The 25,546-nt window shown below is 37.1% G+C and overlaps 1 protein-coding gene across 1 annotated transcript in view; it reads left to right on the top strand.

Annotated features, from left to right (window-relative positions):
• The window catches only part of IQCM (IQ motif containing M), a 211,904-nt gene that overhangs the window by 9,916 nt on the left and 176,442 nt on the right, over window positions 1-25,546 (top strand). The window contains exons 2-4 of the mRNA XM_068941046.1: window positions 3,294-3,597; window positions 8,937-9,027; window positions 13,137-13,204. Coding sequence (XP_068797147.1) covers window positions 3,294-3,597; window positions 8,937-9,027; window positions 13,137-13,204 — 463 coding nt within the window. The remainder of the gene's footprint in view (window positions 1-3,293; window positions 3,598-8,936; window positions 9,028-13,136; window positions 13,205-25,546) is intronic.

The raw sequence follows: 25,546 nt of genomic DNA, 5'->3' as shown, positions 1-25,546 counted from the left end.
TTCTTGGCTCTCATCACCGATTTTGATAACCTTCTTGCCTCCAGCTTTCCTATCCCCAGGCTGTATCTCTCTCCAGTAGATACCAAGATCATCTGTTTTGCCCCTCACACCTTTTCAGTCCTTGTTTCTTCCTCTCTCACTGGATTAAATTGTTTCTATTCATTATCTTTGAAATACTTCCACAGATTAACTCTGGTCCTGTGTACTTTTACCTCTGCTACATCATTAGTACTCTCTAAGCCTCTCTAATGACGACAAATTTGACAAGCATTATTTTTGTGACTCTCCTATGGCTGACAAGATCCTCCTTGAAACAAGCTATACGGGAAACTCTGCCCCCTTTTCCACATCCCTTCTAAAAGTTTATGTCAAATTTAATGTCTCATGAAAGTAATTAGTTCATAATGTCCAGGGAAGAGGCAGCTGAAGATAGCTGCATTATCTTCCTTTTCCCTTTCATTTAATGCTGCTTTTCTTAGATTGTAAGTAAGTGCTTTGAGTTTTGGATTGCAACTGTATACAGATTTGGAAAATGGCTAGCCCAGGATGCAAATAATGATTTTTAAAAAGGATTCTTTTGACTTTTGGAGAATGAAACCCATCATCATTGTAACATATTTGAAGTATTACTGCTTGTTGCATTTAGCCCATCTTCTCTGAACAATGCATTATGCATGTATTAAAATTTTTTAAAGCTCACATAATTCTTCTAATTTAGAATCCAAATAGGCATCACTAAGCCTAGAAGCTCTTCAAATGTAAATATCATCCAGCACCTGAAAGTTACCAAACGGAAGACAATGCTGATTGTGACCATTATAAAGTACTCTTATCTGCTAACTGCAGAAGGGATAAAGGAAGGGATGTGGTACCTGAAAGGTTTCAAAAAGACAAAGTCAACAAGAGAATGAAAAGGCTCTTTTAGAACATCTTGAGCATAGGATTAGGGGGGGAGGAAGCCACAAGGTCATAGGACCCTGCAACAAATTCAGGTTATGGATAAGTGTCTTGAGGAGGTCTCAGACAATAGAAGTTGCCACAGAGCATTGGAATATTTACCTCCATCAGTTACTTTCCCTTCCCTTATCTATGACTATTAAATAACTGTTTAAGTATGTCTGGAGAGGGGAAGTGCAGGCATAATTTGTGCATAGTTTGTGTGGTAGCATGTAACCTACTGCATTTGTGCAGTGGAAAGACGCAGTAAACCTGCTTGTAGCAGCTTGGAGAAGCACACACCACCTTAGAGAGCAGCCCAAACATTGCTTTTGTCAGGGTTCTGCAAGGGCTGGAGGCTCCCTAAGTGGGGACCTGGGAACCTGGCTCCGTATCACCAGCAGGACCCGTCCAGGCACCCCCAGCAAGGACAGCAAGGCAGCCCCTGGGGGGCAGCCGAGGCCAGCCTGGAGCCACCATCACTAGGCAGGACCATGGGGACGAGGCAGGCCTGAGGCCAGGCCAGGAAGGCTGCGCGCCAGGCTCAGGATCTGAGCCTGGATCCACAGGTCAGATATGGGGTGCAGGCCTATGAGAGATGTCCTCCCTCAGGGCTGGGCTTGAGGGAACTTGTTTATGAAGCGCCCTGGCTGTAGTGGGAGCATGCACATTGTTTGCTTGGTCCCCACCAGCCAGGGACACAAGGAGTCACTACAGGGCTATTTCAAGAGGCTGTGCAGAACAAAAAGTGGAGAGGATTTAAGACTGAAGGGGTATTGGGCACATATTTTTACTAAGGACATTTTATTTTAAGGAGAGTGAGAGAAAAGGGAGAACTTTGGTGTCATTCGTAAAGGAGATTTGTTTGTGCCCTTAATTGAAGCTAGAAGTTCTGAGACACTGAATCACTTCTGACAAGCTTCTTTCATAAGGTACATAAAAGTGCTATGCAGTTTCCTATACAGATTTATCAAACCAGATCAAACTACAGAATTTGCTTGTCTGACTGGGCGCTGTGAGGCACATACTGCATTTCTTTCTGAAGCTGTTTTACGAAACCTCTCTCCCTTCTGCTTTTTTTCTGTTCAGCTGCTACTCTTCTCAAGTGTGGTCTATGCTGTCTATTCCATGGAAGCTTGATTATGTCTGCAGTCCCTTTCTGTATTTCCAATAGTGTATGTTTTGTGAAAGACCTCTAGGATAGTCACTTAGTGCTAGGGTATTTTAAGCCTAGTGCATACACACCTCATTTGCCATGGTGGCATTACACTGTGTGGCAAAACCGGAGCTATGGTCAGAGTTTAGATGAAAGAGGGACTTTCTAAAATACTGTGTAATTATTACTGTAATTCGCCTCTGCTGAAGTACCTATAGATAGATGTGCAAAGTGAATGTCAATTAAAGCAATCCAAGGGATGCATTTGAACCCAGACATAAAGAATTCTAGGTTGAACATGCAAATTATGGTAGCCAGTTTGGGTCAAGCTGTGGCAAAAGTGGGAATTAAATAGGAGGTTGTCGTTATTAAAAATATTTTATTAAATTGTTTGTGTCTCCATCTGCCGGTAACTTTTCCTGATTAAAGCTCTAGGAAGTGCACCTATGTGAGTATTACAAAATGCACTAGTGCATTTTGTAATAGTGATCCCTGTTAGAACAGGGACCAAAAATAATGTTCTCTAGATAAGAAAGAGATCCCTCTTCTTCATATCTGTGAGCTACCTGCCATGCTGTGCATTTGATAGAATACTAAATAGCAGTAACTTATTTAAAATATGATTACAAGTATTCAACTACATTCATCCATGGCATAATGGGGCAGCTGTGTTATTAGGTTGTCCTTAGGAAACTGAATTACTCTGATGATAACAAATGGAAATGACTGCTATTTAAATGGGAGTCTGTTTGCATAAAACAGGCAAATGGTAAGTGACCAGCTGTTAAATAGGTGTGAAAGACTAGTTGTAAAGTTCTGGATCAAGGATGGAGGAATTCTTGCCAAAGATTTTCATATTATGGAACTTAACCTATATGTAAAAATTTCAGTCAGAGGAGCTTTGAAGATCTGAAAACTACATCTCAGTTTATTCATTTTCCTCCATGTTTTTTATTTAAGAACAAACTAGTGATTTACATTCAACAAACTTAACATTTTCTCTTAAATGGGAATAACAATAAATCAGATGATACAGCTTCATTTCATAAGGGGAGTACTCTTGGATTTTTGGCACTTCTGAGATGACTATGTGTCTATTTCATTGTTATTTTGTATCAGAGATCTGAAGATAATTCAGTGCGAAAGAAATAATTTCAAACTATGATCATCTTAGTAACATATGTATTCACTTTATTAACAGAAATACAATGGATCCATATCTTCCCAGCACTTTTTTGTTCCTTATTGCAACTGGAGCTCAACTCAGACTCCTATGAGTGCCCCTTCTATTTTGAAAAAAAATACCAGCTCTCATGACACCAAACCTTTTGGAATTGCAAGCTCAAAAAGAATTTTTCCGCAAGTCTCTTGGTTAGAAGAAAGATTGGACAAGCTACCTGGAAGACCGTTTCCTGCAAAGTGCATCCCTACATCTCCTGAGAAGGCTGTCAAAAGTTGTCAGACTTACTTCTACCCATCTCCACAATATATTGTGGAGCAAGAAGGTGAGAAGTGTTTCCTATCATATATAATTACTAAAACAGGAAGAAAATCAGCACTTTACTGTTTGCCCATTGCTGCCTTTTCTGTCACGTGGGCCACACTCTCTTGTGGCTTCACACTGGTACTTCTGTGTGTAAACAGATTTTTGCAGCTGATGAGCTGTATTGTAATCTTCTCAATGTCTGTAAGCATAGAATAACGTTGTTTATGAATAACGGACATTATCAAAGCCGCACAATGAAAAAAATCCTGAATACAATCTTGGAACTTTTTAATATTTTTTGTGTTTCTCACAAAAAGTCACTCTTTTTGCAGAAAGCTAATAATCTGGATGTAAAATACTAATTTGCCAAAATCTTCTCTTTCCATCAAAACAGTATCTTTTCAGCCAAAAGTTCTATATTGAAAATGACCTTTGTCTGTTTTTCCACAGTGACTCTTTGAGTCACTCTGATGTTCAAGAAAATGAGGCAAGATGGCATGGAATCATGTGAACGTCCTGTGACATTCATGTGATATCATGTGAATGGTTGTGGTTTGGGCTTGCTTTATTTAGTTCCCTGATGTTCTTGTTTTGAAGTTAGAGAATTTTTTTTTTCATTGAAGGTCCTAAACCCTCTATTTCAGACGAGGGCACATTCTCCATGCATCTCTGCATTTTGCTTTGAAGACTGGGATGAATGCCCTGGCTTTGTATATTCTACTGCAATTTTCTGAAGAATTTCTAAAGAAGAACACCCTTATAATAATGGGCATCTGTAGAAATATTGCCAACATTTTCAAACCTGGCCTGCTGATAGGTTTAACAACTGCCACTGGTTCTACTTGAGGTAAAACGAAAGCGTGATGAAAGGCTGCAGAATGCATATCTCTGAAGGAAAAAGATTATAAGCCTGATTTTCCCTTTTCTGTGGAGTGAGGCTTGGAGCTATTTAGCACTGAGAAAACTGTTGTTTGCGTTTTGGGGAAAATGCCTTTAAGCTTTACTCCTTTGCCTTTGTCAAGTATTTGTTTAAAGATAAAAGAAATGAAGCTACTAAGTACTGCAAGGTATAAACCAAATCCAATTTCCTGTCATCTTCAACCTATAGACTTTTATCTATATTCTGTACACTTAACCCAAGTCCCACAGTACTATGACATTTGGCAAGATCTGAGGGTAAAATGGTCTCCTTTGCATTTTGATAGGAATGTTGAAAAAGTCTGCCCAGGAATTCCGAAGCTCCAAGCATCCATTTTTACATTCAGATTTGTTGTTTGCTTTCTTTTTCATCATGAAATAGTGTATCTACCTTTGCTGGATGGCACCTCATTTCAAATACTCTGAATCAAAGAGCCTCTGCATAAATATCTATATAGGTGTCCCAGGAGTTAAACTACAGCTAACAGAAATAGGTAGAGGACACTGATAGTGTGATATGTAAGTGAATATGCATGTGAACACCTTGTAGAAAGATGACATGGTTCTTGCACTGACTCACCTCATTAGCTGAAGTTGGAGCCCGGCAAGGAGATGCTGACTGATACCTGCTGTCTTATTGGAGTGTGTGTGGTTCATTAGGTCTCTCCAGGCAGAATAGAAAATAAGAGTGTTTCTGCAGAGAGAAAATGTCTAGTGCAAAATTATATCTAGAAGGAGAATCTTAGAACAACAAAGAAAAAGAAAAAATGAATCAGAAATATGTATTTTCATGAACTCCCACTTTGTTCCAGTTTTGCTATCCTATTCCTTGAATTATTAACACAGCTATAGCTTAAATTATCTCTTATTCTGTGTGTCTTTATTCTTGTGCTGGTAAAAGTGCAAAGTGAACAATATTAGCTCTTCTGTTCCTCACTTGAAATTCCAATTCTCAAATAGATAATGAGGCAGCCACCTCTCTGAGATTTCACTTTCGCCCCTAAGGAAAGATTTGTGACATCTTGAATTGTGCTTGCCTAAGTGAAAAGAGTTATTGAGTTGCACCTCTTATTTTCAGGATTTTGGGGCCCTTTTGTGAGGAACACAAGGATGAAACAGCTACAGTGAAGGTAGCACAAGCTTAACTGTACTAGCAGTCTATGGTAAACTTCTCAGCACACTCAGCATAAAATGGCTGTTTCCGCATTCTGGAGTAGACTTGAGCTGCTGCGAACTCAGCAAAGATATAAGGCCTTCTTTCTAACAAATAAGACCTCACCACCTTCAGTGAACTTCAATGCAGTTATTGATCAGAGCAGTGATTTCAAGACTGGCTCAGAACATATGAGTAGTCCACTTCCTATGCTATGTTAATAAAACCTCCCAAATTCCATAAAATAAACTCTTCCCTAAAATAATCGGTCTCCTAACTTCCTATATACTTCAGTGCTAATCTTTTTTAGATAGGAGTGAAATTAGATCTCCTGAGCCTTCCAGGATATCATCAGAGATGTGTAATGCATTAGCATTGTATGTGTTCACTGCATGGGTACAGGCAAGCAGATTTATTCATTTTAGCCCTTTGTAACTGCAGCCTTTCAGAGTGCTCTTCTCCCCATTATGTTTTTCTAATCACAGCGTATTTTTTTTCTAAATATAAGTGGCAAAGAAAAGTGTCCCCGGCATGTAATTTCAGTAGTATCTTCTTCCCTTATGACTCATTACTGCTGAAATCAACACAACTTGGGATGTGCTCAGGAACTTCAGTACCTCTTTAATGTTTTCAAATAGTAACATCTGTGCGTGTTTATGACTTCATGCTCTGCCTTGGAGTTAGTCTTGCCCAATGCTTCTAGCTGTTAAATGGTTGTACTTTGTAGCAAATAAAGTCCTTGTGCATTATAAAAAGCAAGAGAATTATCATTATTGAATATTTCATTGAGCATAACAGCAGCAATGCTGCAAAAACAGACCCCTTTTATCAGAACAGATTTGTTTTTATCATACAGGTTTGTTTAGAACTTGCACCATAAATTCAAAAGTAGCTGATAAGAGTTTTTTTCCCCCCCTTCAGGACATGACCAAACCCTTCCTTTCCTTTTCTTTCTTCATTTAGAGACAATAATGCTTCTGGCTTTAAACATCTCTGGATATTCTTGCAGACCCACTTACTGCAGCCTGCCATCTACTATGATGACTGGCTGAGGAAGAAAGGATACAAAGCGGGAGAAGAGCAAATGATGAAGAAAGGCTGGCTGTAGCGGGGGAAGCACACAACTATTCTTCCTTATGCTTACACAAATGTGTATTTGTATAGAAGTTATATGAGAGAAATATCTTAAAGGAAAATTACACATAATCATGAAGGAACTTTTGTCATCACCTGATGCCATGTCCTGCGCATTAGTATGGCTGGTGTCTGAACAAACAATACAATTTCATGAATCTGCAGTCTGGCAGTACTGCTGCTTTTGGTACTCTAGTCAAAGGGCAATTTACTAGACTGATTTCTGGAATGTTAGCAGGATAGTTGTCTGTGTCTGACTGTACTCCATGACTATTGCTGTACATCTCTGTATAGCATATTCAAAGTTTTGTGGCATCTTAATATAGCAAGTAAATGAACTGTCCTTCAAAGCTCAAAGTGCCAATAAAACTGTGAAGTATGAAATGGAAGTGCCAAAATATGAGAGATGTTGGAAACTGGCATGCAAAGAGGAAAGACAATATCAGCAAGAAAAGCCATGTGATTTATGCTAATACTGAGTCTTCTCATAGAAGATGCTTACCTGGCATTCAGAACAGTAGTGCCATGTGCTGGGAAAGTTTAAAGATGTCCCATGACACCTTTTTGTGTGCTTGATAACACATAAAGAAAGCTTGAAAGGTTTATGTCAAAGAGAAAATTTTTCTGCTTAGCTTCTATATTTGAAATTCAAATTTTCCCTGTTGACTGGGGAGCTAATGAAATGTTAATAATCACAAGAAGCAAGAGACTAAAAGTTGTTCAACTCAGAGGAGAAAGGATATAGGGTCAATCTGTTTAAAATGGAGTTTGCAAAAATGCATAAACTTATTGAACACAAAATGGAAGATATACCACAAAATAAAGAGAAGGCCAAAGATATTTAGTCTACCTTGTATCTTCAATGTGGAAGGAGTAGGACTCCCCTGATGGAGCATGTGAACTTGCCCATGACATGGAACATGAACAAAACTGTTATACCTGTGTTAAATCAACATGCATACATTTTAAACACAATAGAGGAGTGATCCCTAAAAGCAAAATGATGTATCATAAAGTAAAAATAATTCATGGGGAACTTTATTTTCTGAGCTAGTACATATCAGCATTGCTACTCCAGGTTTGGCACTCCACCTACTGGAGCTATATAATTTGGTGGTAATTTTTTTCTTTTTCTTACTTGAACGTGAGAGGACTGTGCACAGGTGTTTTGCCAGGCTTTCTAAGGGTGATTTGCCAGGCAGCGAGCCACTGTTAGTGGATGCATCCGCTGCGTGGGTGTGCCACGATGCATTTGCTGCAATGAGGTAAGAGAGGCTCACAGGATAAATTGGAGTTGACTGTAAGCCTGAATCCCCCTATATTTTTTACTTTTGAATTAGTACTCAAACACTTCTCATATTCCACCTTATTTTACTGAAATTAGGGGCTTTCATTTGTTTTCTTTTCTGTGCTTTGTTTCTCTCTGAAAAGTGTGAGTGTGTGTGAGAGAGAAATAATGATCCATTTGCCAGTGTGCTGAAGTGAAGTGGGTGGGACTCAGAGGAAAGAGCATCTTCAGTTCTGCCTTACCCCTTCAGTTCTACCCTTGCACTGTGGCATGATTACAAGAGTACTAAAATAAAAAGAAAGCTTCCAAACTTATCTATTTGTAAGTGAACACAATATAAAATATAGAAGAGCACACAAAAAATTAGAATATGTTAATTTGAGGAGGTGAGCACAGAGGGAATATTCTTATTTTGTAAGGAAAGCTTCTGGACAAAGAAGATGAGTTAGGGGAAAAGAAGCAGTTCTTATAGTGTACCCATATTTGAAGTCTATTCAGTGTTTTTGCTATCTTTGGATCTTCTAAAACAATCGCTGTATGTGTACATTCTTAATACAATCTCTTCTAAAGCAATTCTTATGCTTAAAAGTGGTTTGATTTTCTCTATGCTTGTGAATATAAAACAGAGCTATGTGGAGTGTGTGGTCCACTTGCATAATGGTTTGGAGTCCAAAATTAACTGCAGAATGATATTGGAGAAAATGTTTGCAGTATGTGCATATGTTTATAGTTTCCTTGAGAAGCTTCTCATACTCTTTCTTGTAGAAAAACATAATAACTTGGTGTCGCTCTTGGGCTGACTGTGTTTATACATATGCAACTAAATATATTTTAAAAGTCTCTTACATCGCTTGTCTTTTTCTAGAGAGAATAAGTGTAACTGAGTTGTTGTCCAAGATTGACTCAGTGAGTAGAGCTCTAGAGAATGAGAAAAATGAGGATGATTCATCTCTCAGGTAAGACCTGAAATAATTGGCTGAACTATTAATTAAGTCAAATAAGAGGTTGACCGTGCCGTAGGTTACATTTTACATTGTTATGCTTATTGTGAATTCCTTACTGTAAATTCTTTGAGAAATTATAAAGTCTGTGCAAAGTCATCGAGTTCTATGAAAGCTAGGAATAAAAGTTCCGTTTGATTACTCGTGGAGTTAATACTGCCTCTAAAATATATAGATTATTTCCAAAATCTCAATGAAAAATGCAGGATAAGCTCTCTTTCCAGTGATATACTTAAAAGACTTCAGGTGTTATAGTAGGCCTGAACCTTACGCTTTATATGTAGGAAGCTATTACTTTAAACTCTTGAATTTTTCCTCATCAATTTTAGTGGTCAAACTCATATTTACATCCTATAATCCAGGATCAGGCCCTATACCTACACTAAAGCACTACTGAGATGTAGAAAAAAAGAAAAAAGAAGTATCATATTATTTTCAGAGTACCCACTTTGCTTTTTTAAAACATCAGTTACACAAATATGCACCATATCTACAGGCTTGACACTATAGTGTCAAGTTTATAACTGAGTCACTTTAAAAGTGTTTTGTGGTCAAAAGGACTAACCAGAGAGTTGTCTGTGCAGACTAGCTCTTCCCTGGTGGGTGCTGCTTAGGATCCTGCTGCAAGACAGGGAGCAATGTAGTGAAGAGGAGTCTCCTTGTTTTAATGTCAGTGAGAGAGCAGAGTAAGATAAATCTGTGGTTGTTTGTATTGTGAGTTAGAGCTATTTGTGAGCAGGGCTGGCTTTTGCTGAAACAGGATTAGAGAGCTGCACCCAGCTGCCTCTGCTACCTCTGTTTCTCCCCTACATGCACTGTGTCCAAGCAGTGATGAAGTCATATGGAGAATCTAGCTCTTAATGTTCAAAACCACTCTCATGTTCACCCCATAGTTTTAAATAAGAGGAAAAAAACCCCACAAGATCTTTGGCTGATGAAAATCACAGAGCTGCCTTGACTTCAGCAAAGTGGTGCTGATTTACAGCAGCTGAAGATATGACCCAGTTCTGCTAACAAGTATCAGCTTTTCCCTTCTTTCTATTCGATCAGCATGGCATAATCATTCCATGGCATATCTCTCCCTTGTGGCTGTGCCACCTCTGATGAAACTGCGTAGGAACTGCTGTTAACTGAGTTAGTAAGTATTTACTCATGGCTGCAGCCCATGTGCTCTGACTGGAGTATATGTATGAACACATGCCCACCCACCAACATGAGTAATGGAGCACACTCTAACCCGTTATGGGTATTTATATGCAATCTTGGCAGATACTTTGTGAGCTGAATCTTCCCAGAAGTTGCTTTATGCTTTTGATAAATTTAAAGATTTCTCAAACATCCTTATTATCATTTCAAACATCTTTCCAATATTAATGCCTCAAAGCTGTTGACAATAACTTCCTTTTATCATCTGAATTCTAGCACTTTAAGGAACATTCTTAGTGGAACATTTTCAAATTTCAATTTGAGATTGAAATATTGGTTGGAGAGTATAGAGACCTAAATGTGTAATCTTAGAGACTTACAGTTTTATCTGTTTAGCAGGGTAATTATATTTGCCTTGGAATAAGCACAGTGGAAATGGCTGCTCCCAGACAACATTTTAGCTGTATCAGTGAGCTTTGGCTGTTTCTTTCCACATATCCTCACAGGAAAACAAAATCACAGTTTATGAAAGACCTTTAATTTGCTCCTTCTTCCATCTTCCTAAACTGAATGGATGCATCAGAAAAGAACAAACCATCTTACATTTACTAAAATATTTATCTGATGATTTTGCAGGCTTTCCACTGCTTAGTCTCCTCTCTCCTTCCCCCACCTCTTGTGTGCAGCTAGATAGAAGAGAGAAGTAAAATCATAATGAGGGGAGGAATTAGGGAGGAACCAACAACAAAGAGCATTATAAAGCAGAAAAGGGGGCAGGGAGGAGATGATTGTGACCAAATACATTATTTTTTCTAATTCTGGACTTCTTTGTATTTACCTATATCTTTTTGTCAACAGTTTGCAGACAGAAACCCACTTTACTGGAAATCCTAGTGTGTGTCTGTTTGCACCTTCTAATCTGTTTAAGAAGTGAGGATGGTGACCTAGCTACTTTAAGGGAACGCACACATCCACTGCAAGTGTATATATCTATTTATTGAAGGGTAGAAACCTGGCTGAAAATAAAATGGCTACTAGCCCAGCATCATCAGTAGTACGTGAACACAAACCCAAACTCAAAACTAATGGAAATTTGTTTTTAGAATTTCTCTTTTGCCTTCTCTTACATCAGGCTCTTAAGGTTCTTCAAGAATTTCAGGAAAACTCATTTAGTCTCCGAAACTCCATGTGAATTTATTTAATGTTCTAAGGGTGACACTCCCAAGAAAAATAAAATATAGCTGTACTTCTGATCTGATCCTGTGTTCCTTTTAGTTTAACCTCTTTTCAGCCTGAATAGCTCATGTAACCTTTCTCTCACACTTGGAATTCACAAACTATTTAAGATCAGCCTCCTGATCACATCCTGAGAGCATTATAAAAGGACTTCAGAGATTTAAAACAGATTTATAGCATGGATTTTATTTTGAGAAAATGTAACAAATATCTCAGTGATAAAGCAGGACTGGGCACTATACTTCTGGATGAAAGTGGTGTTCTTGGAGGGTGTCACAAGACATTTGGGTTAGCAGAAGGCTGAATACCTTTAACACTACTGAAGTCTTATAAGCATCTAAAAGTAACTTTCTATACATATTATATGAGAGCTCTTTATATTACAAACATGGATTTGGCTATTAAATAAATCAAATGCAAAGACAAATGCATTCTTTACATGATAGCATACTTAAATGCAAAACTAGACTAGGTACATGAATTATGATAGTGATTCCCTTTCCCTCAATTTCCTGTTGATCTTTAACTAATATTAGGATCCTTTTGTCCATGGTTGCACAGCAGGCAAGAAAAAATAGCGCTGTAGTTTTAAAAGGACCTTGCGTTACTATTGACTGTGGCAGTCATTGGTAGGCTCATTTGCAAGCCGAGGTGAATCTGAGCTGTGCAGTGGAGGCTCCATGGCTCTTAGTTATTTCACCAGTTCTAGAAACAGGCCATGGAAACAACCTTGTTCTCCTGGATAAGAAAGTTTTCTGTGTCCAGCATTATGCAAAATTAAGCATAGCATTACCAGCTAGACTAAAACATTTTGCATAAAACACATTTATGTTAATTTATCTTTTATGAAGCTCAAAACCACAATCTCCATGAACGAACTAGAATTCAGCAAATATATGGTTAGTTCTCATGTACAGTGAGTAGTTTTTGTTAATTGATTTTGCCAATAGAATATACTTTTTATTTCTGAAATTATCCACCGTGACAGCTATATGCCACATTGTTTTAATGGCAAAATAATTGAAACATCTGGAACTGCTGGAATTATTCCACAGAACAGCCCATGAACAGATGAGCAGAGAGATTGGCATCCTATGAAGAGGCAAAGGCCAGAATCAGCCTGCTCCCACACATCCAAAAGAGAATGAGGCTTCACAGAACTCATTCTCCCTGTCTCAGTGCCACTTATTGTTCACTTAACAGCTATAGCGTATCTTTAGGAAAGGCCACTTGGCCAGAATTCTTCACCAATATGGACAAATTTACGTTTTCTAGGGCTACCATGGGAAATGTTTTCATACTTTCATTCATTGACTTCTATACTCTGAATACCAACATAAGTGGCAGCTAATCACAGTCAAAATGACAGAAGTCTGCCCATGAAGGTCTAGACTGAAGCCATCAATTTATTTCATATTGTTGCAAACCGATTTGTAGAGTGTAATGCCTTTTAGGCCAATCTAATCAGAAAAACTAATTTAAAAATTACAGACTCTCCAATTAGCAAGTCTCCAACCCGAAATGTAGTGGTTATTCAAAAGGTTTATTAAGAGTCTTATTTGAAGTGTTAAAAACATATTTTAAAGTAATATTTTACACAATGTGAGAGTTTAGCTTATAATGTAATCTTGTAGAAAAAGATAGTAGAACAAATTTTATTTTGTTTTTATTTCTTTAAGCAGATCCTTTGATTTACCCAGTGCTGCTTCTAGACCATATGGTGTTCTTGGGTTTAAGATCACATACAAAGGTAAAGAGTAAATCCTGGTTTTGTTCACAGAGTAGGTCTAATATGAATGATCTGTACTGAATATTAAAAAAGAAAAATTATCCTGAGTTTTTTGAAAGCCTAAGGTATTTTAAAAAAATTCCTCATTTCATTTTTTTAAAATTTTCTGCAAAACTTCAAAAGTTTTAAAACATTGAAGCTTGCCAAATTTAATTTTTGGGGGGTAAATGTTGGGTTTTTCTGTATCTCCGCATGTCCCAGGATGACCTTCTGTATTTTTCTCCTACCCCCTCCCAATGAACACGCTTTACAAGCTTATTTGAAATCTTTATCCTCTATCATTCAAACCCAAAGTGAAAGGTCACTTATGGTGTTTTCCTGTGAGGTATTACACATATTTATTTGTATACCTGAGCATGTACTAAGAACTTGTCTGACTGATAGTACTACTGTCGAGTCCCATCGTGTCCCCTCCTATCTTGAGCAATGTACTAGCATGCATCAAGCCCCTTCCAAACCTCTCTTGGATATTCAGTTACCTAATCATTGTCAATCCAGAAAACAGTCAAATACCCTGGCCACAATCTGTCCCCCAGGGGCCTGGGTGCTGGCCTGTGAGCTTGACTGATAGTTTTCCAGCTGCATGGTGCTTGGCTAAAGCTCTGGTCCGTGATCCTGTTTCTAACTGTTGTAGTTTTGGTTCTTGATCCTGACTCTTGTGTGTGTATCGCTTTGTCCTGCCTCTTGTCCCAACTGGTTCCTGCTTCCGAACAGCCTGTCTAATTCTGTTCCAGCCTGCTTTGTTTGACCCCCACATCTTGCTGGATGGATCTCCTGGTCAGCAGGGTTTTGCTTTTGCTACCATTTACTGCTTGAATACTGATTTTAGCTTGTGCTAGCTCTTCACTGACCTGAGCTGCTGCAGTTGAAGGCCCAGCTGACAGCCTGATCTACTATTCCTCTGTAGAAACTCACTAAAAATAATGTGAATGAGAAGAGATCTGGAGTAAAAGCTCCTAATGGAAAACTGAATACTTAAATGCTTTTGTAACCTAAGGAACTTACTCAATCCCATCTCTTTCAGTCAAAGGGTGCTGAGAAATAGATAAAAGGTCTAACTCTTGTTAAAATAAGATACTTCTCTAACCTGAGTTTTCCTTGATAAACAGAAATAATAGCGAAAGTGTGTTTGCTGTAAATGCCTCTTAGGGCTCTCACAGACTTAACTGAGCTCTGAATCATGATAGTCACTAAACATTTTCTTAATCTATTGCACTTAGAGGTCCCCAGGCTGGCTATTGCTAACAGCAAAATGGTCTGTCTGCTCTTCTCTTTTTTTCCTCTGCACTGTACAGTCTTGGTGGAAGGAAATATAAGGCTATAAAAGACCATGGATACCGAAACAACCAGGTTTTGAGAATGAGTTAACACCTATTCTTCCTTCTGATGCAGACAATTTAAGACTTTTACACATTTCACAACATAAAGTTTTTATATAAGCAAACAAGAAAGAACTGATTTAGGCTAGCGTTTTAGTACAATATTGCTGTCTTGGTTAACAGGAAATTTTAGAGTATATCCACAGTGTGTTTTTGCAAATATTGTTAAAAATGATAAGGAAGGGCTCTGAAATCCTTTATTTGATTGTTCTTTGGGGTTAAATTGCAGCATGACAACTTGCCCTAAACTGACTCACCTGCAGCCTATAGCTGTCCACCCCCAGAGCAGAGAGCAAGCTTTCAGTTATAGTTGGTACTTTGGTCCTCCCTTCATTACGAGGAGGAAGCAATCTGTTACAGCCTATTCAGCACAGGCTTACTTTTCCTTCTTGGCTGGCCCTGATCTGCTGGCCAACAAGGTTGGATATCCACTCCCACCACTCATGCTGCGCACATCACTGTGTCTGATGAAGAGTAGAAACCTCTATGGTGTTACTGAGAGAGCTATGATGCTATTCAGTGGAACAGAATAGTATCAGACAATTTTGCAGCAATCTGTAACTGTCCTTTTTAAAGGTAAATATCCATTCTTAACAATATGTGGCACACAGTTGTTATTACTTTGTGATATTGTCCCATTTGGGTGTATTGGTCAGAAACATATGCTCTGATTCTGTGAGCTGATATATGTGGGCAAGCCTTGAATATGTGTAAGTCACTGATTTCCCTATGTGAATGCTGGCAGATTAGCTTACAGTGCTGGGGTCATGAATGAAAAGAGAGAGGAATATAATTTAACAGCATAATTCAAAAGAAAATAGGTGACTGGTACTAGACTTTGGTACTATTTGTTGGTGCTAGACTTCCTGTATATTTATACTATGGGTAGTGAAAGTTGAATCAGGACATACTATGTGATCTAGTTTCTTACATCTTTGTTAAGAGCCCCTTAAAATAACATACAGCACCTGCAAAAATGTTGATTTCAAAGAAAAGATTTTTAGAATTCTGTTATTTAGTGCTTTAAGTGCTTTTTAGTCCTTTTTTCACTAAAGAACACAAACTGCAGGTTATCTATCAACTTTTTAAGCTAAAAGTGATTCTTTCCTTAGGCTTAGTGGATTTTATCCTTCAGAAATAGTAACTGATAAATAGTGATAGAAATGGCTAGTAAAATCCAAGAAAAATATGTTTTCTAATAATTTATTCAATGAATATTGCCAATGTTCTTCAAACTGTATTCAAGGAACTGTCAAACTCGCTGAATACCGAAGTCTTCAGTAAAAAAACAGAAATTATTTGATGAAAAATGTCAGAATTAATTCTAAAATGTTTTTAACAGATGATTTTAGTCCAGCTGTCTTACAAACCTCTGTCTTACAAAGTAAAAGGAACAGAGCTTTCCCCATATCTTCTGGAAATGAAAATTTTGTCATTCAAGTTGTGAAAGAGGCTGATGCACTGTTAAGAAAGTTAAATAATTCGTTCAGTTAAAAAAAATTGAAGCAAGAGCTTTAAGACTATAAATAAACATAAATTCTTGTGCATTCACATCAATGTTTGTGTGTTAACCACTAGGCATACATAAAATACCATGAATGCCTAAGATCTGCTGATCCACTTTGCTTACAGATATAGCTTAGGTTGATGGTACAGAATGGATATTATCCTTTTATTTGCCAGCGTGCAATAAATATCAACCTTCCCTTTGCCAGACAGAAATAACAAGAAGAATAAAATTCAGTAATGTTCTGTGAAATTATTGCTATAGCACCTTATAGAATTTCCATGACCTGTCATGGATCATAACATCTTGCACAACAGAGAGATCACACACATTTTTGTCAGCATTTCAGTCTTGCTCCAGCACCTAGAAGAGATGTTTCACAAGCGCAGAAGTTTGCAAATGCGGAAAGACTTAGGGAAGAGGAATTGAGGGGCTTCTTTTGATGTTCTTTGCCCACCTTTGTTAAGTTCATACTGGTAACTGGGTACAGGGGAACCAGATAGGTTTAGGGCAGTGTAAACTGTGGAGCAACCCTGATTCTTTACTTTTGGAGATCCACTGTGGCCTGCAAGTATCTAAGGAGTTGGCCTGGAGCCTGTTTTTCATTCCTCCTTGTCCCACCTAGTGTGAAATCTTTTGAGCAGAACTTGGAAGCTCTTTTTTTGCTTTATTTTCTGCTGTTGTTCCTCATATAGAGGTGATTAGATGCAGAAGATTTCTCTTTCAATGAGCTAGATAGTTAGAGTGAGTTAAATCAAGGGTCTAGCTTATCTCTAGCAGCCAAAACCAATCAAAGCCAAAGGAACTGACGACAAATATGTGAAAAATCAAACATATTTGATGATAAGGAAATAATGCCAGATACCTTGCATTGACTTAGTTCATCCTTATTCATGAGCAGAGATGAGTCACAATCAAGCATCGACTTGAACTTAGTTCAGCTTTTTCATTCTATTGCCCTCCTCTATTTCTGTCATAGAAAATAATTATTTTCTAGCGTAATACAAGGAGGCGAGTTGAAATTCCGTTTTTTGTCTACTAGGCTTTTTTTTTTTTTTTTAAGATGCATATGCTCAGCAAAGAGCAGTTTCAATAGCTGAAGTTTGTCTAAATAGCTGAAAAGAGGGCCTTGTAAAGGAAAAGCATTGACCAATTTTGATGGGGAGGGCTGGCAGCAACATTGCCCGTTTATGCCAAAGAGTGGTTAAAGAAAGACTCAATTAACATTTTAGCAGCACTCTGAATGTTGAGTGAGGTGCTTCAAGTGAGCCATCTGATTTACACATTGAGAGATTAATGCTATTATTGGAACACCTGCATCACCAAACTGGGCTTAGTCAACGAAGTAATACTGCCACCTCTGGAATGGCTCATCTTGGCCAATAAGGCTTGACTCAAATTCTTCACTATTCCTTTATTGAGTTGAAGTGGTGTATGTTTTCCAAGTCACTGTTAGTTTGGCCTTGACAGATCCAGAAGGGGACAGAAGATAGCATCATATAAGCCATAAATCTAAAAATATTTGCCAAACCTAAGTTTTCTACAGATAGGTCCTCCATGAAAAATTATATTAACACTTCTGAATGCATTGTTGAAAAAATAACTTTTACAATGAAAATCAATTTTCCTGCTCTAGTTTAACAGATGATACTAATAAGAGATCTGTTTTCTGAATAAAGGGCTTATTGCAAAGGCCAGAAACTGAAAGGCCAAGTGTTGGATGGTACTGCGTTATCCATGACAGCTGAGCAGTTTTGAAAATCTGGTCTTGAGAACTGAAGGACTGTCAAAAGCTGGCGGCCTTAGAACATAGCTCTGGCTCATATTTAATTAGGGGGTGTTGCAGAATCACACTGCCTCCTGAGTGTACACTCAGTGTGAAGACACCCACACCCTCTTTTTCCTCTTTAAAGGCTTTTGGGACTGCAGGGTTTTTTATGTATTGAAGGAAGGTATAGGCAATCTCTATGAGCACTGCTGTATTTTTAGTAGTCCTCTCACTTGCCTATTAAATATAGGGCTGAACAATAGTAATTACTGCACAAATACCAAGGTCCCAAAGTAGTACCATTCACTTCAGTGAAGAGCTGCTGTGAAAGCACATTTGAAAAATAACCCATGGTGACAAGTGATGGGGAAGGAGGGAGACTGTAGTTGAAAGGGCTTTTTCTAAGGGAGTATTATTCATAAAAGATTCTTTTCCCTATTTTTTTCATTTTCACTACAATAAAACAGATCCATGGAAGTGCCTTGTGGGCAGAGAGTTCTTTAACTGATGGAAAGGTTTATACGACTAAGATAAAGAAAGGCCATGAAATAAGGCCCCAGAGGGAGGCTAGAAATGAGCTCAATCAGCTTGGATGGGATCAACTATATTAGGGGATGAAGTAGGGGAGATTAACTGTAGGGTGAGACTTACAGAAAAAGCAGGAAACAGAGGCCTGTAAGGGGTGGCAGAAGAGATCCCAGTAAGCATGATTGAAGATGCAGTATCTTTTCTGAACTGGAAATTTTAGGGACATCTTTCGTCAATGTCCCTGTGCCTGTACAATGTCAGTGAGGGACCCCCAATGTATTCAGGTGTGTGCTGGTTTTACTTCTGCTTTGTTCACTGTGAAACTGTAAATCCAATATTGTTTTGATGAAGGTAAGCCATTGTAGTGGTATAATATTTTCATTATTTGCAAGCACTAGTTGTACAATGCAATGGGAAATGCTGTATTTATTTCTTTTCTTAGCTTATGCTTCTGTTCCTTCAAGACTGCTGCAAACTAAGAACTGTTGATTTTATTAAAATTTTCTCTTTTTTTTAGAAATGCAAATCTTCTTAAGGAAGTATCTTTTTTTTTCTGAAGATTTATTTTGGTTTTGCTAAAAGGTATCTTTTTTTCTTTCTCCTCTGGGCTTTTTCTACGTTTATGGAGCTGTGGAGGCTGCAGTCCTGTATATGTGTATGTATATATGCGTTTGTGTGTGTGTGTACATGTATATATGTATATATAAAGGAATTGGGGAAGGAAGTGAGGAAAGAGAAAATGGCATGTATTTCCTTTTCTCCCCAAATGTCAAGAATAAAATTTATAGGAGTTTTGGCATCACTTTCAGTCATGCTAACATTTCACATTTTGTCTTTCTTTCATATATTGTGCACTGCAGACCTCAAACAAACTTTCTAATCCTTTCTGTGTGCTTAGTAATACATTCACAACCACCCAAAGGCAGGTCTACCGCCTGTTTCAGTAGATGAAGTTAGCATTGAGCTCTGGCTTTAGAAAAGAAAAGGGTCAGTGAATTTGCTCACCTTTCCTTTTAAACAGGTTTGCTTTGTAGATCTGTTCCCCCCTCCCCCATTTAACCAGTGAAGTAAAATTCAGCAAAATTAAAAACAAAATGCAGATTTATCAAAAGTACCCTTTGCAAATGTTATATGGAAACCTGATTTTTAACTAGATTTCTGCCATTCAGATTGAGAACTCCATTCTCTTGCCTGGCAAGGTAGGAGACCTGTGGTGGGTCTCTTATCTCTCCCTGTGGGTGTGCTAACTGAATAGCCAAACTGCATGAATGATACTTTGAATTACAGTCACTTGGAAGAAATTTCAAGATTTCTAATGCATGAAAATAAAGCTGCTACGACGGTCATATAATATAAGCATTTGATATTTTCTTAACACAAGCAGAAAATGTGACCAAATTTCAAATGTATTTCTTGAAATACTGTGGTTTTCTAAGTGCACTTCAAATGGGTTGTGCATAAACAAACATATCCTCAGGGTTGGAAAACTGGACCAACACATGTATTCTTGATTCTTCAAAGCAATTGTTCTTACTTACCACTATCAAACTCAATTCCAAAGCCTAGAAAAAGTTTAAGGAAGTATAATTTAAGCGTATGTTCTCATACTTTCTTTGACCCAAAAGGAAAGTGCACTCCGAGTTGTCCATGATTTGCAATATGCTTAGAAAAAAACACCTCATAGTGAGTCAAGATCAATTTCTTGTAACTCTGGGATGAGCCCACTCAATTGCAGCATATACCAGCTTTACCACAAGATATTTTATCAGAGTTTGTTCTAAGCAGAGAGCACCATAATAGGAAGCTCAGTGTACACAGAGGATGTTTATTTCAAGTATTTCATGCATGTAAATGTTTTCAGCATGAGTTGGCAAAAACACTTTATATAAAATGTGCAACAATGCAACTACCTTTTTGAAACAAAACAAAGTTCTTCTATTTGCCTATTAAGTCAGCTTTAGCAGTTCTTAGAAATGTCATTTATTGCATGTCAAGCTAATTACTTGTAAAATCAACCCTGAAAAGCAAACCTTTGTGCGTGCCCTTTCAGAGCACTTATTTTTCTCTGTTCACAGCCTGTCTGGTACATTTCTAGTAAACTGATGTTTTCAGTTAGATACTAAACTATTTGCTAAATATCTATCTTTGTTTAGTATATAGAAGGATGTTTCATAATACTTTAATGAAAAGAAATGCAGAATATATTCTTATTTTAAAATAACTAGGTTTTTAAAAGAATGGCTGTGGTACATGACAGATAGTAACGTACCTTGTCTCACAGGGAACAATTCCACTTCTGTGTGGTAGGCAGGGTTGGTTTTCTTCTGCACACTTGGCCTTGCTACTGAACCTGAATCCAAAAGTACAATTATTGCTAATTCAATGGTAATTTCTATACTCTGAATCATTTCATTGACCATTTGGTACTGGAAACGTTTTACCAGAAATAACCGAAATCTTAGGAAGAGTAACAGATCTCTTTTTGTTGAGAGAAAGAGTTTGGTAGAAAGAAAACAGGTTTCAATATTCCCTCTAGAAGTGCTTTAACTGCAACGACGTTTAAGTCGGGAAAAAGGAAGTGAAAGTTCTGAATCAGCAGAAATATTAGAAATGGACTAAGAATTTCTATCATTCCTGAACTACAAAACCAGAAACCTTTAATCTGAAAACTCTTAAAAGCCCTGAAGTAGTTTAAGTATGTATCTGCATGGGAAAATGAAGTTGTCTGCTCTCATTATATCTTAGTTAAACCTCACTTACATAGGTACCCATAAAGTAAAAAAGGTGAAAGTTGAGAATAAAAATGACAGGGGCTGAGGATTGAAGATGAAACAGTCTAACACAGAAACAAAGTAATTTTTGCATTATATTAGGTGTTATACATACATGTGGGCACAGGTAGTTCCAGTTCTGTAAAGTTTGCATTCTACATACAGAAAGAGGCAAGTAAATGTAATGCATTCACAAAATAAATAGATATAAAACTGGGGCTATATAGTCAAACCCTAGTAATGTTAGGCACATTAAAATGGAGTCTGGCCCCTGGGCATTTTAGGAAATCCCGTCAGGTTTTTGATTCCTATTGATCTATATGGAAGTTAAGTTCTTAGACCACTCAAAAATCCACTAGACAGATATCTGAGTCTTTATATGCCTTTAAAATTTGCACCAAAGAAATTATGTAGGAAGGAAAAAAAATTCGGCAAATATTTTCACCTGACGTTTTGAAAAAACATATTTTGTAGCGAGAAATTTACTACTACAATATTATATCGGTAAATATTATGAATTTTTAATGAGATCTTAAACACCTTATATTACCTGAACCTTTTAAGGACCTCTGTTCATTCTGGTGTATTTAATGATTTTCTTGCTGCACTGAAATTGTATTTAGTAATTCTCATATAGGTATATAATCACGTATTGTGTATATCCATAAACATATGTGAAACACATTTACATAATATATATAAAATGCATAAAAATTTCCTTATTATGTTACAGCCTCAGCCATCTGAGAGCTACAGAAAGGACTTGTGTAACTGTGTTAAAAATAGATTTAATGGAAGTTGTAATATAGACAGGGAGTGCAATCTCATATTTTGGTGTTCTGGTGAGCCGCATTCTTATTTATGATAGCCTCGCACTGCAAAAGACTCTACAGTGGATACAAACTTCAACCTCATTCCTATGACTGCTTCATATTTTCAGAATATTTAAAGGGGACTGAAGGTAGGAGATCCTGACCACTGTTTTTCCTGTTCACTGTTTCACTGCACTCTTCAACTGACTTAATAGACAAAATCAACAACATCTAAATGGCTTAAATTAATCTTCCAGCACTTAGTAATTAAAATAGGATCCCCCCTGACTGAATTATACATATAATCAAAATATGAACTACTAATTCTATCTTCTAGCTAATAATTGTTTCTAATAGATTAAAACTAAGTGTCCTATTTAAAGAGGCATTAGCTAGCTGTGAATTTTCATTAACTTCCTCTTCTCCCCTCCAACATACTCTGTTTTGGAGTGAAATGGTCAAGTGCTTTTGTGAGAAGTTTGGTTTGAACTGTGACTTTTCTCACCCATTTATTGGCTCACATAGATGTGAGATGAGCTTTCACAGGATTCCTGCAACAACCTTTGACTTTAAAAAAAAAAAAATCTATGAAGGTTAAAAGCACTCCTGGCTAACCTTACTGAAATGCTGTATGGGAAATGACTAGATAAAGATGTCTTATATCAAAATGGAGCATGACAGGAATTCAGAGAAGTTGTTATTTTGGGACATGAAAAAGTTCAGTAAGTGACAGAGAACTTCAGAAGGTATGAAGGATAAAGATGGCCTCTATCTGTTCCAAATATGAATTTGAGAAAAAAGCGTAACGTTTGTTTGTTAAATTGAATTTTGACTCACTGGTCCCGGGAATCTGAAAAGTGATGTGAGATTGTTTGTTTTTTCCTCACCCCATCAATCTTTTTTTGTTATTGCTGATATTTATTAAGCTCTCATGATCCAAGGAAAATGATGTTGTGCATGACAGAAAAGCACTTTGCCAAGCTTAGGGAAACATCCAATGTAAGTAGAGAGCCCCAGTGCATTCTAATTTGTATGAATATCTCTTCATTAGGGTATTTGCCTGCGATCATTACATGATACCTTTATCTTCCATACCTAAGTATTTCAGATATTTTTCAAATATGACTTCACTTCATAGGGAGAAATTAATGCTGAGAGGCCATAGACAACACTTTCAAATATTTTTTAGATGACTGAGGTTTATAGTAGTGACTGAAGTAACTGGACTTTGTAGTGGATTCTCTGACTTAGTCATACACAGAGTTAGGAGCTGTAAAATCCATCCCACTAAATGGGAATCTGCTTAACCAAATAAATAGGAAGCGCAAAAGACGGGTATATGTCTTTAAATCCTCTTCTCTCTGGCATGTAAATGCTTGACTCAGCATCATATGGCTGCATGTTTCCTACCAGCATGCTGTGCTTGCTCCATCAAATAGAGAGCAGAATTGGCAGGGTCTTTTTGTTTTGTTTTGTTTTTAAGTAAAGTCTAAGAGGTCACTCAATCCTAAGTAATTTGGCAGTTTTGGAACTCAATTGTCCTGGTAGTAGCCAGGAGACTACCTTCAGTTCCCTGAAGGAATTCAAATTATATTATATTAAAGAGAATCCTGGATCAAGCTGGCGGCTATGGCAACTTCTAGGATGGCAGAAGAGGTTACAGAGGGTATCTGACAGAACAGAAAACCAGATGAACATGTCCTGAGTCTTAACCTTTGCACCACAGCATCCTTCATATGATTGTTCTTCCTTATTGTTTTTTCTCCTATCATCAATGAATCAATGATAGAATTTTTGTTGTTTTTGGATAGAGTTTGTCTGCCAAGCTCTATATGCTAGTCAGCATAAAACAGTAAAAACAACGGAAAACATATTATATTGTTAATGTGGCAAAAATAGTAAGAAAAATAGTCCTTCTTCATAAATGGCTGGTGCAGCCTCATCTGGAATCAGTGTGCAGTCCAGATCACTACATTCCAGAAAAGCATGTGGCACAATCAGAATGTACCAGTCTAGGACCATGACAGAATTTATCAAGAGAGAGCTTCAGCAAGGACTACTGTGCCATAGACAGGGGATAGTTAAGAAGGTACGTGTATCTCAAAAATACATGAATAGTAAAGAAAAGATGAATCAGGAAATTCCATCTGGAAATTCCACGCATTCCTGTTTTCCTAACAGGAAAAACAAAAGGGATTTAAAAAAAATAAAGTTATAAGCAGTACTTTTCAAAATAATTGTAATTACTTTTTCAAGCTCATTTCTTCCTGAAATCGTTAACACCAAAAAGTGCAAGACAGCAAGAATAGCTAGTGTCATCATTATTAATTATAACAAGAAATGTGCTGGTAACATTGAATTTCATGGTGGAATACTTCAGCCAATCTAGAGAGGAGGATGGGATCCACTGAACAGACATATCTCTATACCTGCTTACAGTGGTTCTTAAAATTTTCTCAAAAGTGTTGAGCATGTATTACTTCTGGAAAGTGAGTCCTGGACAAGACAGACTATTGATCTCTTTCTGTATGGCAGGTTCTGTTCTGAGTAATAGGCAAAACAAGGCTGATTTGGATTTTCATTTCATTAGCCAAATTTGGTTCAGTATGTCTGAAATGGTGCCATCTACTGCAAAAGGTTTCAAGCTCCTTTGTTCTCTCTAGAGTTACAGTGCACCCACTGAAGTCAAAGTTTTATTTTCTTTTCAGACTCTAGATCAGAAAATTCTTTCACTCTATCAATATCAAATTTATTGCAGTATGGGTTGTGTGCTACCATTTCAGATTTATACTATTACGTAGAAAATATAATAACTACCATCTGATAAAAGAACTGCTTACATTCATTCATTTGTACAAAAACATTAGATGATCTAATTATTTTTGAGAACTTTATAGTTAAATACTGGATTTTACAATATAAGCTAGTTATTCATGTTTTTAAATATTGCATACCTTTTTCATTAAATAAAGTTGTATTGGAACCAGGAATTCCATTTCATGGGAAATTTTGCAATTTAAAATATTCTTCAATTGAAATAAAGTACAAAAAGCCTTTAAAACATCTTCCAGAGGAAAAATGTCCAAATATTTTGAATTTCAGAACCATCAAAATACTTACTTTTTTGACTTTTCGTATTTTAGTAAATGTTGCAAGAAAAGTAATTTTATAATGAAAAATAAAAGCAATATTTTCAATTATATTCATAAGGAAGTTTTTTAGGAAGAGTGAATGATTCTATAGGATTGTCATTTTTGACTATGGAATAACTCCATCTAAAAACTTGGAGCACCATAGTTATAAGGTGGTTCTAAGGTAACATTTTTATATTCATATGATTACATAAATATCATATAATATAAATTGCATCTTATATAATGATATAAAATAGTGCTTCTAGGTCTTTCTAGAGATCAAGGAATACATCCATCCTCTACTTAGTTGGAACACCTTTGTCCAGAGCACTCTCATTAGATGTTTTTTCTAACTTATTCCAAAAAAGCTTCTAGTAATACAGATTTTACAGCCTCCCTAAGAA

The sequence above is a fragment of the Struthio camelus genome, chromosome 4, assembly GCF_040807025.1.
Source record: "Struthio camelus isolate bStrCam1 chromosome 4, bStrCam1.hap1, whole genome shotgun sequence".
NCBI classification, from domain to species: domain Eukaryota; kingdom Metazoa; phylum Chordata; class Aves; order Struthioniformes; family Struthionidae; genus Struthio; species Struthio camelus.
This window is presented reverse-complemented; position numbering and strand designations above follow the sequence as displayed.